The 12,785-nt window shown below is 38.2% G+C and overlaps 1 protein-coding gene across 2 annotated transcripts in view; it reads left to right on the top strand.

The window, feature by feature from the left end:
• Positions 1–7,821, top strand: part of CACNB4 (calcium voltage-gated channel auxiliary subunit beta 4) — a 286,688-nt gene extending 278,867 nt beyond the window's left edge. Inside the window, exons 13-14 of one of the 2 annotated variants that reach the window (XM_055398424.2) lie at positions 3,501–3,686; positions 6,946–7,821. In XM_055398424.2, the coding sequence (XP_055254399.2) occupies positions 3,501–3,686; positions 6,946–7,206 (447 nt within the window). In that variant the 3' untranslated portion in view covers positions 7,207–7,821. The remainder of the gene's footprint in view (positions 1–3,500; positions 3,687–6,945) is intronic. The other variant, XM_088829434.1, reaches the window with a different exon arrangement.
• The last annotated feature ends 4,964 nt before the right edge of the window (positions 7,822–12,785 follow it).

The following is a 12,785-nucleotide window of genomic DNA, read 5'->3' as shown; positions in this document are numbered from 1 at the left end:
AGATTCCTCTTAGTTGGAAATAAGCCGCATATGTCAGTATTCATTCAAAAGCTGAAATTTGCTTTGCTCTGTGCTTTTAAAAGCCTAAAAGCAATTTCAAATCATCTTCCATCGTATAGCTGTCTTTTTAGCAGTGCAAAAGCTTAGTTTCCTAGAAATGAGTGAGACTTCAGCAAACAGCCATGTGCTGATGTATACAAATTCTATCCATTGGCAAAGAAAAGCACTTTATTAAACTACTTGTAATTAAGTGTATGTTTAACTCTGTCTGCAGCCATGACAACGTATTAATAACATGTGGAATAGCCAGGAAGATAGAAATCTCATTCAAATAATGCTTTGCAATGGGTGCTCCTTACCACATTTTGCCCTCTCTGGGCTTTGAAGTCCTGGCTGTGATAATTAGAACCCCTAGTCCAAGTGTCTCTGGATGGTTCATTAACTTGAGACTTTATGACAATAAGAAAATGACTTGTTGAGACTGCTGCTGCTGCTAAGTCGCTTCAGTCGTGTCTGACTCTGTGCGACCCCATAGACGGCAGCCCACCAGGCTCCCCCGTCCCTGGGATTCTCCAGGCAAGAACACTGGAGTGGGTTGCCATTTCCTTCTCCAATGCATGAAAGTGAAAAGTGAAAGTGAAGTCGCTCAGTCATGTCTGACTCTTCGCGACCCCATGGACTGCAGCCTACCAGGCTCCTCCGTCCATGGGATTTTCCAGGCAAGAGTTATTGAGACTACCCTTTGGTTTTTGGGTTTTTTGTTTGTTTTTGTTTTGTTTTGTAAATTTTTTCTTTTAATTTTTTTTTGTATTTTTAAAACTTTTTATTTTATATTGGAGTATAACTAGTTAACAATGTTGTGATAATTTCAGACAGACAGAAGAGTGACTTGGCTATATGTATATATGTATCCATTCTCCCCCAAACTTCCCTCCCATCTAGACTGCCTCATAACATTGAGCACAGTTCCCTGTGCTATATAGTAGGACCTTGGTGGTTATTTATTTTAAATATAGCAGTGTGTACATGAGACTACACATTTGAGATCCCATATTATAGAATGAAATTTATGTAATTGAATTATACAGTTAACATGAATAACACTATATAAACAGCAGGCTCCAGATGAAATACGGTCTAGAATTTATGGCCGATTTTAGCCTGGAGTGGCTGACAGAGTGGTCCTTTGTGCTGGCCAGTTTCCCCTTTCTTCTTCCTGTCTCCTCTACGTGTGTGCACGCCCTCTGGGATGGGGCTGTTCTTGTTCCATTCAAGTTAGCATTGCAAGGCCATCAGAGAATGCAATGTGTATATCAGAGCATTAGGGACATTTCTCAGAGTTTACATTTGTAACCATTAATGGTTTAGGTGAATGAGGGAAGGGGGCTTTTGATTTCAAGAGACAGTCACCCTCTTGATTTGCGATAGTGGGAAGAGGATTTATTACAAGGATATATGCTGACTGACCCTGTGGGCCTAGCTGTTTTCTCATTTTCTCGTGGACCGTATGCTCTCTTCCACTGCGTCTTTTGCTCCTCTTTGTTTTATTCTCTTCTCTCTACAGATAGAATTCTTTGACTTACTAATAATTTCCCCTCCCTCATAAATTTGACTTTCACATATCTCTCTGCGCCTCCTTCTATATCCATAACTTTAAGCTGCAGTTCTGAACAATCAGTGGCCCAGTCTCTCTTGCTCTGAATTAAAGTCCCAGTGTGACATAGACTATTATGGATTTTAATACCCGTCTCTTATCCAGAGTGAATGCTTCTTGAGCATAGGGGTGAAGTCTGTTTTCTTTGCCACAGTATACTCACAATGCCTGGCACAGAATAGGTATCTATAAATATTTTATGAATGAATAAAATATGCAAAAACCCATCTGAAATCCACTAATAAGCATTCTTATAAGGGAAAGGTTTCTACATGACTTCAGCTGGCTGTCTTCTCAAACACCAGTTGGCTTAGACTGAAGTCACCTTATTCTTTCCTAGTTGCTAAATACTTCTCACTGCCTTGCAAATTGGGGTCAAAATGTTCAGTAAAGATTGATGTGATGAAAACATTCAGAGTAAATGTTGGGAGAGAGATTGTTTCCATGGTGACTTCTGCTTCAGGGAGCCCTCACATTGATGAGAGTGAGTCAGCTGACCCCCCCACCAACCCAGAGCCATCCAGTTGCTGTAAACCGACAATCCACCTGCAGCATCAAGTGCAGGTGGCAGTAACCCTGTATTTAATCCAGTACTGGACGCTCCTTCTTTGGCTCAAATGAGCTTGTAAAAGCAAGTGGGGGTGGTGGAAGTGGTGCAGCAGGCAAGGTATGGATTCAGCTGCTGAAAGTCACGGGTGTACTCTCACTTACCTGTGTAATGGCTTTTATCTTTATGAGGCTGACCCTTCAGAGAATCGGTGTCCCAGTTACATTCTCTCTGTGTTCCCAACCACAGTGCAGTGACAGAGGGGCCACTCTATTCCTATGGGGCAGAAGAACAACTTCCAGATTATAGAACAGGTGTTGGACCAAGTCCTTAGTGACAGAAACATGGACACCAGACACGTCTTGTGTGACCCCTCCCCGACTCCCTAACCATCCCCACTGCAATCAGTTATTCCTTGCTCTTATTCTTGTTTAAGTATTTCACACAATTATCCTCTAGTAGCAGAAAGACTATGCTGTGGTTTTCTACTATTAATCCTTTACCTGTATGTTGTTTTATCATGAGAGAGATAATAACATCATTTCACAAACATTCTAAAAATGCCCAAGTAGGGACTTCCCTGGTGGACCAGTGCTTAAGAATCTGCCTTTCAGTGCAGGGGATGTGAGTTCGATCCCTGGTTGGGCAACTAAGATCCCACATGCCATGAAGCAACTAAGGCAGCGTGAGGCAACTACCGAGCCCACACACCACAACTAGAGTTTGTGCACCCCAAGAAAAAGATCCCGCAGGCCACAATGAGGACCCAGTGCAGCCAAATAAGTAAATAAATGTTAAAAAAATTTACCCAAGTTAATGTTATTTCCTCCAACATAGCTAATTTGCGAGGTGAAACGTTTATTCCTGGATACATTTGTTACTGAAACATTTTTAGAACTCCTCTTTCAGTGCCATTAACTTGCTTCTTTCATATTCTGAAGTAAGTAAATATTCAGTAAGTATCTATAGGAATATATGGATAAATATGTGAACATATATGTGTTTTCACTATATTCTACTTCTAACTCTTCTTTATGTACCTCATCTCTTTTTTTCCCTAAATAATGAAAGATCCAGGTATCTAATGAGCATTCCCATTTTTATGTCATTGTCCAAATTTGTACATGGTCAACTGTGCAGTTCTTCACTTGACTTTAACTTTAGGAACTGCCAGTATATCCCCTCAAAGTTGATATTTGCTGTTGGACGTTAGAAACAATATTATCTGCGTGAAGTAGAATTTCAGGTTTCATGGCCCATTTGCAGTATAAATGAAATGGATTTTCTTTTTATCTGCAGGAAATGTTCGATGTCATACTAGATGAGAATCAGCTGGAGGATGCATGTGAGCACCTGGGAGAGTACCTTGAGGCCTACTGGCGTGCCACCCACACGACCAGTAGCACCCCCATGACCCCACTGCTTGGAAGGAACCTGGGCTCAACAGCACTCTCGCCATATCCCACGGCAATTTCTGGGTTGCAGGTAGTGTCTCTTGTGGCTTTACAACCTTACATTTAAGCTTCTATAGGAAACTCGATTGAGATGGATCCTGGGATTGTCCTTACTCTGAAGAGAGAACCATGTACGTTACTATATCAAAAAGTCTAAAGCAGTGGCTACTCATATAGACTATTTTACGTTTTACACACTCAAATCACTTTGGTTCATATACTTGCTAGAAAAAGTGAAAATGAAGTCGCTCAGTCGTGTCCGACTCTTTGCGACCCCATGGACTGTAGCCTACCAGGCTCCTCTGTCCATGGGATTTTCCAGGCAATAGTACTGGAGTGGATTGCCATTTCCTTCTCCAGGGGATCTTCCCAACCCAGGGTTCAAACCCGGGTCTCCCTCATTGTAGACTGATGCTTTACCGTCTGAGCCACCAGGGTAGTCCTATAAAGTATTAGCAAAAAATATTCTTCAGGTTCACGTCTTTTGGCTGAATTGATTCTAACAGATATTTTACACTTTTACATATACTATTTTACAGTACACTCAGAAAGCATTGGGCTTCCCTGGTGGCTCAGATGGTAAAGAATCAGCCTGCAGTGCAGGAGACCTAGGTTCGATCCCTGGGTTGGGAAGATCCCCTGGAGGAGGACATGGCAACCCACTCTAGTATTCTTGCCTGGAGTATTGCCATGGACAGAACAACCTGGCGGGCTGCAGTCCATGGGGTTGCAAAGAGTCAGACACGACCGAGTGACTAAGCACGCACAACACACACAGAACGCATTACCTAGTCATGATCTACCCTAGACAGAATTATCCAGAGAATGGCCTTTTCCTTAGAACTTTGTTCATTTATAATGACTTTTACTTAAATTCATCCCTCTTCTGCTTACACTGGTGGTCCAGTGATTAAGACTCTGTGCTTCCAGTGCAAGGGGCAAGGGTTCGATTCCTGGTCCAGGAACTAAGATCCCACAGGTGCTAGTGTTGGCCAAAAATGAACTCATCTCTCCTATGTCTAAACCCTGCTAAGAAACTTACTACCTACTAGTCAGGGGTCCATTCATTACTTCTCCACGTCACTTCTTCAGGATCAGACAGTGGTGGCACTGTCAGGCACAGGGCCAGCTAAGTAAGGAGGGATAGACAGACGTTATGACCAATCTTACCTAATCCCGCCCCACAGGCTGCAGGGCCTGTCTGTGTGCAAACAGCACATGCAGAGTAGAATCATCTCGGGTGGAAATAGTGACAGATCTCTGAGTTTTCTTAGGGGTTAGCAAGGCCCACCTTGGCCATCACCTATGGCCTTTAGGGGAGTCAGGGATGAATGCAGGATCAGGAGGCTCACTCTCTTACTGTCCAGGTGCTGTGCTCAGGGCCAGACGTGGGGAGCCAGAGGCATTACAATATGAAGTGAAACTGATATGAATATGAATGAATGACATATCATATGATATATCATATGAATCTATATGATACCAAGCAGCTGCAGGAATGTGGCCAGACCCCCAGCTGACTGAGGAATGATTGTCAATCAAGCTCTCTTGCATCATGACTAGTGTTGTATCAACGGGTTGTAATTGGAAGGACTGATGCTAAAGCTGAAACTGCAATACTTTGGCCACCTCATGTGATGAGTTGACTCACTGGAAAAGACTCTGATGCTGGGAAAGGTTGGGAGTGGGAGGAGAAGGGGACGACAGAGAATGAAATGGCTGGATGGCATCACCGACTCTGTGGACGTGAGTTTGAGTGAACTCCGGGAGTTGGTGATGGACAGGGAGGCCTGGTGTGCTGTGATTCATGGGGTCGCGGAGAGTCGGACACGACTGAGCGACTGAACTGAACTGAATAATAGTCATAATGTAGATTGTGTAGAGTTAACTCTGAGATAAATGGCACTCTCTGAAATATTATTATAACTCTATTACTCTTTTACAAAGCTACATCTTTGTAAGAAAAAAAAATACCGTATAAATAAATAGCTTCTGTGGCTGGAAATGAACTTGGGAAATGTCCTATTATAATATGCAGTATATGCGTGGGCACTGGGACTCTTTCTCTCCTTGTTTTACTGCCTGCGTGCTGATCTGAGTGTGGCACTTACACTGACCACTTAGAGTTGGCTCCGAGCTGTATATTGTGGGAGGAGAAATGGATAAATGAAGCAATGTGATTCCACCTACACAAGTTGGTAAAGATGAAATGTTGTACTTTGTTTATGAATATGACACTGCTGACTTAGCACCTCTCAGACATCCACCTGGAGTGGTTCCCCCCGTTTCACTTGCGTTAACATGGTGCCCTTGGTCCTGGGGCCAAGTTCTCCTAGTAACCATGGGCACTTAATTGTTAGACCCCTAGCTGGGCCTAGAGGCAGAGGCTATGACTATTGAATGAGTTTCCTGCTGAAGGTGAGTATCCTTTAGAGAAAATGTATCTTGGTCTTTGGTTTCATCAGTATCCTGTTTCTTAATTGAGTTGACCTACTTAAGCAGGTAGGTACAGCTAAGGATATATGTTTTCCTGAGATTTGAAGAAAAATGTTAACAGCATTTGCTGAGCACTTAAATAAGTGACTGAAGATATTAATTTCATATTATCAGAGGAATTTTGTTTATATTCTGAGGATTATTTTTCCATGACATTTCAGTTGAAGGAAGCAAGAATTGTAAATGTATCAGTTAGCTGGCTTCATAATTATTGTATACTTCTTTGGAGAGAATGTTGCTGAGTCTTGCATTTATGTAGGATGTAGAAACAAATATTTTATGGGCAGTACAAATCATAATTTTACTAAAATATTTTTAAAAGGTATAAGGAACATTCAACTAGATAAAGATGAAGTGTGTGACTTTAGGAGAAAGCTTTTATCAGTTCAAGAGAGGAATAAAAAATAGCAGATACTATTCTGAACTTTAACTTATTTCCCAAGAGTAAAATAATCTTCATCTTTGCAATAGAAGTGGAATTATTAGGCTCTCCTAAATATACTAAGTTCCATTCAGCAGTTAACTTTCACTTTTATATTTTTCATAGGAAGCATAAGTATGCAGTGTTATGTAATTAAAATTCACAAACTACCAGCACTTTAAGCCTTTTCGCATGTTGTGTCCCAAATACATAAGATCAGATATTTCGAGCAGACCATTTGTACATCAGAATGTTTTATTAAGTCAAACATTTAGCACCTTATTGTACAGCTCCTTCTGTTGCACGTGCATTTGCATGTTCTATGTGAATGAAGCGGACATGATTTAACCAGTGAACCATCTGATGTTTTTAGAGTCAGCGTCTGCGGCACAGCAACCACTCCACAGAGAACTCTCCAGTTGAAAGACGAAGCCTAATGACCTCTGATGAAAATTATCACAATGAAAGGGCTCGGAAGAGTAGGAACCGCTTGTCTTCCAGTTCCCAGCATAGCCGAGATCATTACCCTCTGGTGGAAGAAGATTATCCTGACTCATACCAGGACACTTACAAACCTCATAGGAACCGAGGATCGCCTGGGGGATATAGCCATGATTCTCGACATAGGCTTTGAGTCTGCAGAAACAAACAAAAAGTTCATCTGTTGACGATTTGCCATAGCACTGCTAGGATACAACCAGTCATCTTAACGTGGCAAGTACAGCACAGTATTGACTGTGCTTATGGGCTGCTGTCATTGATGCTAAGAAGGGGCAAAAAAAAAAAAAAAATGTACATTATGCCCTTAAGTCTAGATGGATCTTAGATGCCCAATCATACAGATATTTTTAAGTGCAACATTTACATAGCAGTACCTTTTGTTTTCTTCATTAGATTTAGACACATCAATTTGTAATTTAGGGTACTTATCAAGGCACATATAAAATAATTTCCCATGCCGGAAATTCCAAATGACCAGTTCCCGTTGGAACCAATTTATAAACCAATTCCTGTTGGAATTTGGGTGAATCGACTAGAAAGTCTACTTGAGCATGTTGTAATCAATTTAAAAATCTGAAAAAAGAAGAAAGTAATTAATAAGAAAATCAAAATACCAATAGAAGTCAAAACCAGCTGTTGTATTTATTTGCTGGAAGCTAAATTTACACTTAAAGTGGTAATGTATAAACATTTTAATATACGTTAAAATTGCCAGAATGGCTTTTCTAACTTAACCAAATGTATTGATAGTGCCAAAAAAAATCTCAAATTAATGCAGAAATTCTTTAGTCTCCTCAGATTTTAATATTTTTTATTTCTCTTCTGGCACAGCTGTTGTATTCAAAGTATTTTGCTTTTTTGTTTCGTCACAACTGTTACCATGTTTGAAGGTGGCAAAGAAATTCAACATTTCTTTAGCAGTGAGAGAGGATAGTAAAGAGAAGCCCAATCATAGTTGGTTATGCAAGATGGAAAATGGGGTGTTGTTTCCCCTTTCATCAATTTGAGCACAACTACATCCATCCAGGAATCTGAAGTCAGACTCTAAGGATAACACAGACCCTCCTGAGTGCAAGGCTAAACATCTCCAGTTGAGATTTCTTCTGTCCCACTTACCACAAATATGTCTGTGTTTCCCACCAGCACAATTGAACATCTTCCCATTGCTTCCCTCAGTCTCTGCCTTTTGAGTGTCTGAATGTGCTAGCCCTTCACCAAATTCTTTATAATCATGCTACGGGGTTTTTGTTTTACATGAACACATTGAATTTTGATATTGAAATCTGTGTTTATACAAAATGATTAATTGAAAAACTGTGAAAAATTTAAAAGCTTGCAGTAAAAAAAATAAACTCGTAGATTCAGAATAGATTTATTCACTAAAATTATATCATTTTTATTGAAGAGAATTATAAAGAATTTGAAGATTGAACTGCCTTATTTCTAATGAACACTCTTCTTTACCTATTAAGTCTTCACAGTTTTTCCAGTGGCTATAAGTATGGAATCAGTGATCTTATGTCTTATATGATCAAAGAAGCCTTAGATTCACTCTGATCCAAGAAACTATTGAAATTGACTCTTTTATACAATACACAAAAGTCTTTAGGAAAAGACTTCTGTTTCTAAGAGTCTGTTTTTCTAAAGCCCCGATAGGATCAGGCATAAAAATCCTTTTCTACTACTATGTCATGAAGCCTCTTTTTTTTGGAAAACAATGATAATTCATTTTCTGTTATCTTATTTCCCCCCATCCAAGCCTTCCAGTGTTTATGCTCTCAAAGCATGCACCAGTTAAATAATTTTCTTGACCATGAAAATAGGTTCCCTACTCTTGATTAGTTATATCTTGATCCTCATTATTGACCCCCCGCAATGCCCTCTCCTTCTGTGGTTCACTGTGCATACCCCATTATGAACCTGTTTAGCTGATAATGAGGATATCCATAGTTATGTGAGTTATTGAAATATTTGATAGAATTAAAAACTGTGGGCTCAGTGAATTCTTGAAGTTAATATGTGATACTGGCTTGTGAGGTTCTTTTGTCATCTAGTGAAGCTTACAAAACTTTCAGTTAAGACATTTAAAAGAGTTATATCCACTAGGCACTTTAATAAACATACAACCTACCATTACTGAATACTTTGTTAGAGCACAAAAGAGCATTTTCCAGCAAACAAATATATTTATTACATGTACAGCACATATTTGCATGAGAAAGAAGACATTAGCCAAAACATTTTTCTATATGCTTTCCTGGTTTCTTGTTTGTGCGCATAAAAGTATTTAATTGCAAGGAGTGCACCAAGGTGTTAAAACTTAGACTAGACAGCTGTTCAGCTTTTTCTGTAGTAGCATTAGCAATCTGGTCATTTAACTACTTTAAGATATTTACATTTTACAGCAGGTAGCTGTAACAGCATTTACATATATTTCCTAGTCAGCAAGATTACCATATTCTTTCAACTTTTAAAAATCTCTTCTTTTTAAAGACCTCTCAATGCCTAGTTTCTGTGTCTTCCATTTATGCTGATAAAAAGAGAGGTCTATTCAATGTCTGTGCACAAGACCAGTCTTTCCTTTACCATCAAGCATCCACACCTCTTTTGCTTCGTGTTCTTATTCAAAAGCTAACAACCTTGGAAAGGGTATAATGTATATTTTCTTGATGGATATACTTAAATTTTTACTTGGATTTGGCACATTCTTTCCGTTCCTTTTCTAATAAGTTGTCTTTTCCAAATGAATAAGGGATATGCATTTTCCTTTTTTTTCTTAAGCCTTAGAGTTTATTGCGTAACTGATACTAAAATACAGATACATACTAAATGAAAATTTTATTTTTGCCAAGCACATCAAGCACCTTTGGAAAATACATAGTCCACAAATACTTTGTTTTTAATAGGTTTCATTTAGCAATAGCAAATAATAAGGAGGGGAAACAAGTCTTAGAATGTTTTGAGGCGGTATTAACTTGTAGTATAAACCACATATTCTGTACTTTCAGCATATATAATAATTTCAGAATATGTAAATCATATTCTGTGATTTCAGTCAGCGAACGTGTAACAATGTAGACACGTGTGACCGTGTGGAAATGTAGTCTTGGAAAAAAAGGAATGCAATTTGTCAATCCTGATGTTGATTCTTAAGGCTGTAATGTGACTCCAGTATTATTATCAGCAATGTTTACTCCAATATTTAAAGCTGCACTTATATATGTTTTTAAATGACTGATAATTCTCTCTTATCTTTATACAGTTCTATTGGAAAGAAAATTGAAATTAACAATTCAGACCGACAGTCTTTCCTAATAAGAGAGTCTTAATTATGTGACAGTATGTCATTGCACTTAGTTCTTAATGAAATGAATTTTTTAAATATAAAACAGATTCTGAGAAAATTATATGTTCCCTTTGAATAATTTGTTAATTACTTTAATTATTATTGTTGTTGTTTGCAAAGTGTATTTTTGGAATGTTAACCTCTTTTCATACCTGCATACTTGAACTTGTCTTTTGTGAGAGGGCCTTAAAATTCATAATAGGAACCTAGGGCAGTGAAAGGGAGGGAGAGAAGGAATCAATGCCAAAAGATGGTGTGCAAATTTAAACTCCTTGAATGAACATATCATAAAATGTTGCTGAGACCCAGGATGTCTGTTAAGAATGTTTCTAGGTAACCTTAATTTGCATGCCAGTGTATTTTCTTAATTACACAATTTTATTTTGGTATTGGGTAAAAAATAAAAGTAACAGAATGCCACTATAGAAGCTCAGCTGGTAAAGAATCCACCTGCAATGCAGGAGACCCCAGTTTGATCCCTGGGTTGAGAAGATCTGCTGGAGAATGGATAGGCTACCCACTCCAGTATTCTTGGGCTTCCCTGGTGGCTCAGCTGGTAGAGAATATGCCTGCAATGTGGGGGACCTGGGTTCTATCCCTGGGTTGGGAAGATCCCCTGGAGAAGGGAATGGTCACCTACTCCAGTATTCTGGCCTGGAGAACTCCATAGACTATACAGTCCATGGGTTACAAAGAGTCAGACATGACTGAGCAACTTTCACTTCACTATAGAAATTGCCCTATATATTGATATTTACACTACTCTTCTCTAGAGAAGACAATCTGTCTTTAAAGAGAAAAACACTTTTCAATAAGTAGTGAATTTATTACTCTTACTGCTAACCTTGCTGCAAAGCTAAATGAATAAATTGTTAAAATATACTTTCCCTTTGGATTTTAAATTGTTGCCAAAATGCTCGTCACCCTATCATTTCTTCCATGTTAGTGAAATTTTCTTTGAATTGGTTCACAGTTTATCAAGAGGCAAGGTAAACATTTAGTAAGTCAGTAATCTTAGGAAACAAGACAGACTGCAAGGAAATTGCTTTTTTATGCAATTTGTTATATCATCAAACTCTAAAAGCAAATTCAGAGACCTGATGTTAAGTGTAGCTGGTTTGCAAATTCAAATTTTGTTGATCCTTGACTTTTCCTGCATACACTTGGCCATCTTGGAAGCCGAGGCCATTGGAATAAATTCATATGAATGTTTCAAATAAATGGGAATGTACCCCTATTTCTTTTATATTTTTGCCTATATTTCTGTCTTTCATAACACCGTTGCATGTTCTTTTCTTTATGAATTATATAAAACTCATTCTTTGAATAACTATGAATGAAAACATGGTAGAAAATTATCTAATTAAATTTGTTTCTTCAATTTCTTATACCTTTAAATATTGTTAATGCCATAATTGTTAAGTTACTTACTAAAGCTATGTCTATAGGACAGAGCACAGAAAAGTCCTGTTCTGTTAAATTATAATCATGACCAAAGCACTCAATATTATAGTTGTCAGACAGCAAGGATAACTCTTTTGTTGAAGTCAAGTTAGTCAAATAGTAATCAGTTTATATGGACAAATAGAGCTACAGCATTCAAAAATTACTTTTTAAAGGTTTATCCTTTTGTTAAAATAAACTTGCTCAAATGAAACTCATCCTCATATAGCAACTCTTTCTCTCTGCTTGTGGATGGTTTCATACCAAATGCTTCATGTAATTAAGGGATGATTTGAAAGGACTAGATAAATATTTCATCAGATAATCTTGACTAAGGGCTGTAACTCCCACTTACCATGAAAACATATAAATAAGAGTGAATAGTCATGAGTTTGGGGGAGTCATTGTTACATATGAAATTTTCCTTTGTTTCTTTTGATGTATTTAAAATGTTTGTAGAAAGATGGTAGAAAATGTTACTAATGCATTTAGAGTGTCTGGGGAATACACTGATGCTTCCTCTTTGAATTACAGCGTAAAAGTGAAGACTATCTAGGAACTAAAAGTGGCTGGCCTCTAGCTTTTTAATACCCTGTAAGTGTTCTTGGTTATGTTCTGAACACTTAAATTTCTCAACAAATGGCTATGTGTATATGTAGGGGCCACTCTTGGCTCTGCTTGCATGCCACTTTCACACATCTTTAACTGAAATCAGTGTGAATTCTGTATGTATAAGGGATGTATTTAAAGATGCAGGATCATTAATGCTATATTGTTGCATACTCTTTTTCATATGCCTTACAATATTTTCTGGGACATTATTAAAATGAAAGCATTTTATTGCCAAAATAAATCTATGTTGTTATTTCTAATCTGCATTAGCAGTAGAAAAATAATGTAGCAAAAACATATATTGTACAGTA

The sequence above is a fragment of the Moschus berezovskii genome, chromosome 2 (genome assembly GCF_049115385.1).
Source record: "Moschus berezovskii isolate FMDL1 chromosome 2, NW_MosBer_1.0, whole genome shotgun sequence".
NCBI classification, from domain to species: Eukaryota; Metazoa; Chordata; class Mammalia; order Artiodactyla; family Moschidae; genus Moschus; species Moschus berezovskii.
The sequence above is the reverse complement of the archived record's forward strand: the minus strand, read 5'-3'. Positions and strand labels throughout refer to the sequence as shown.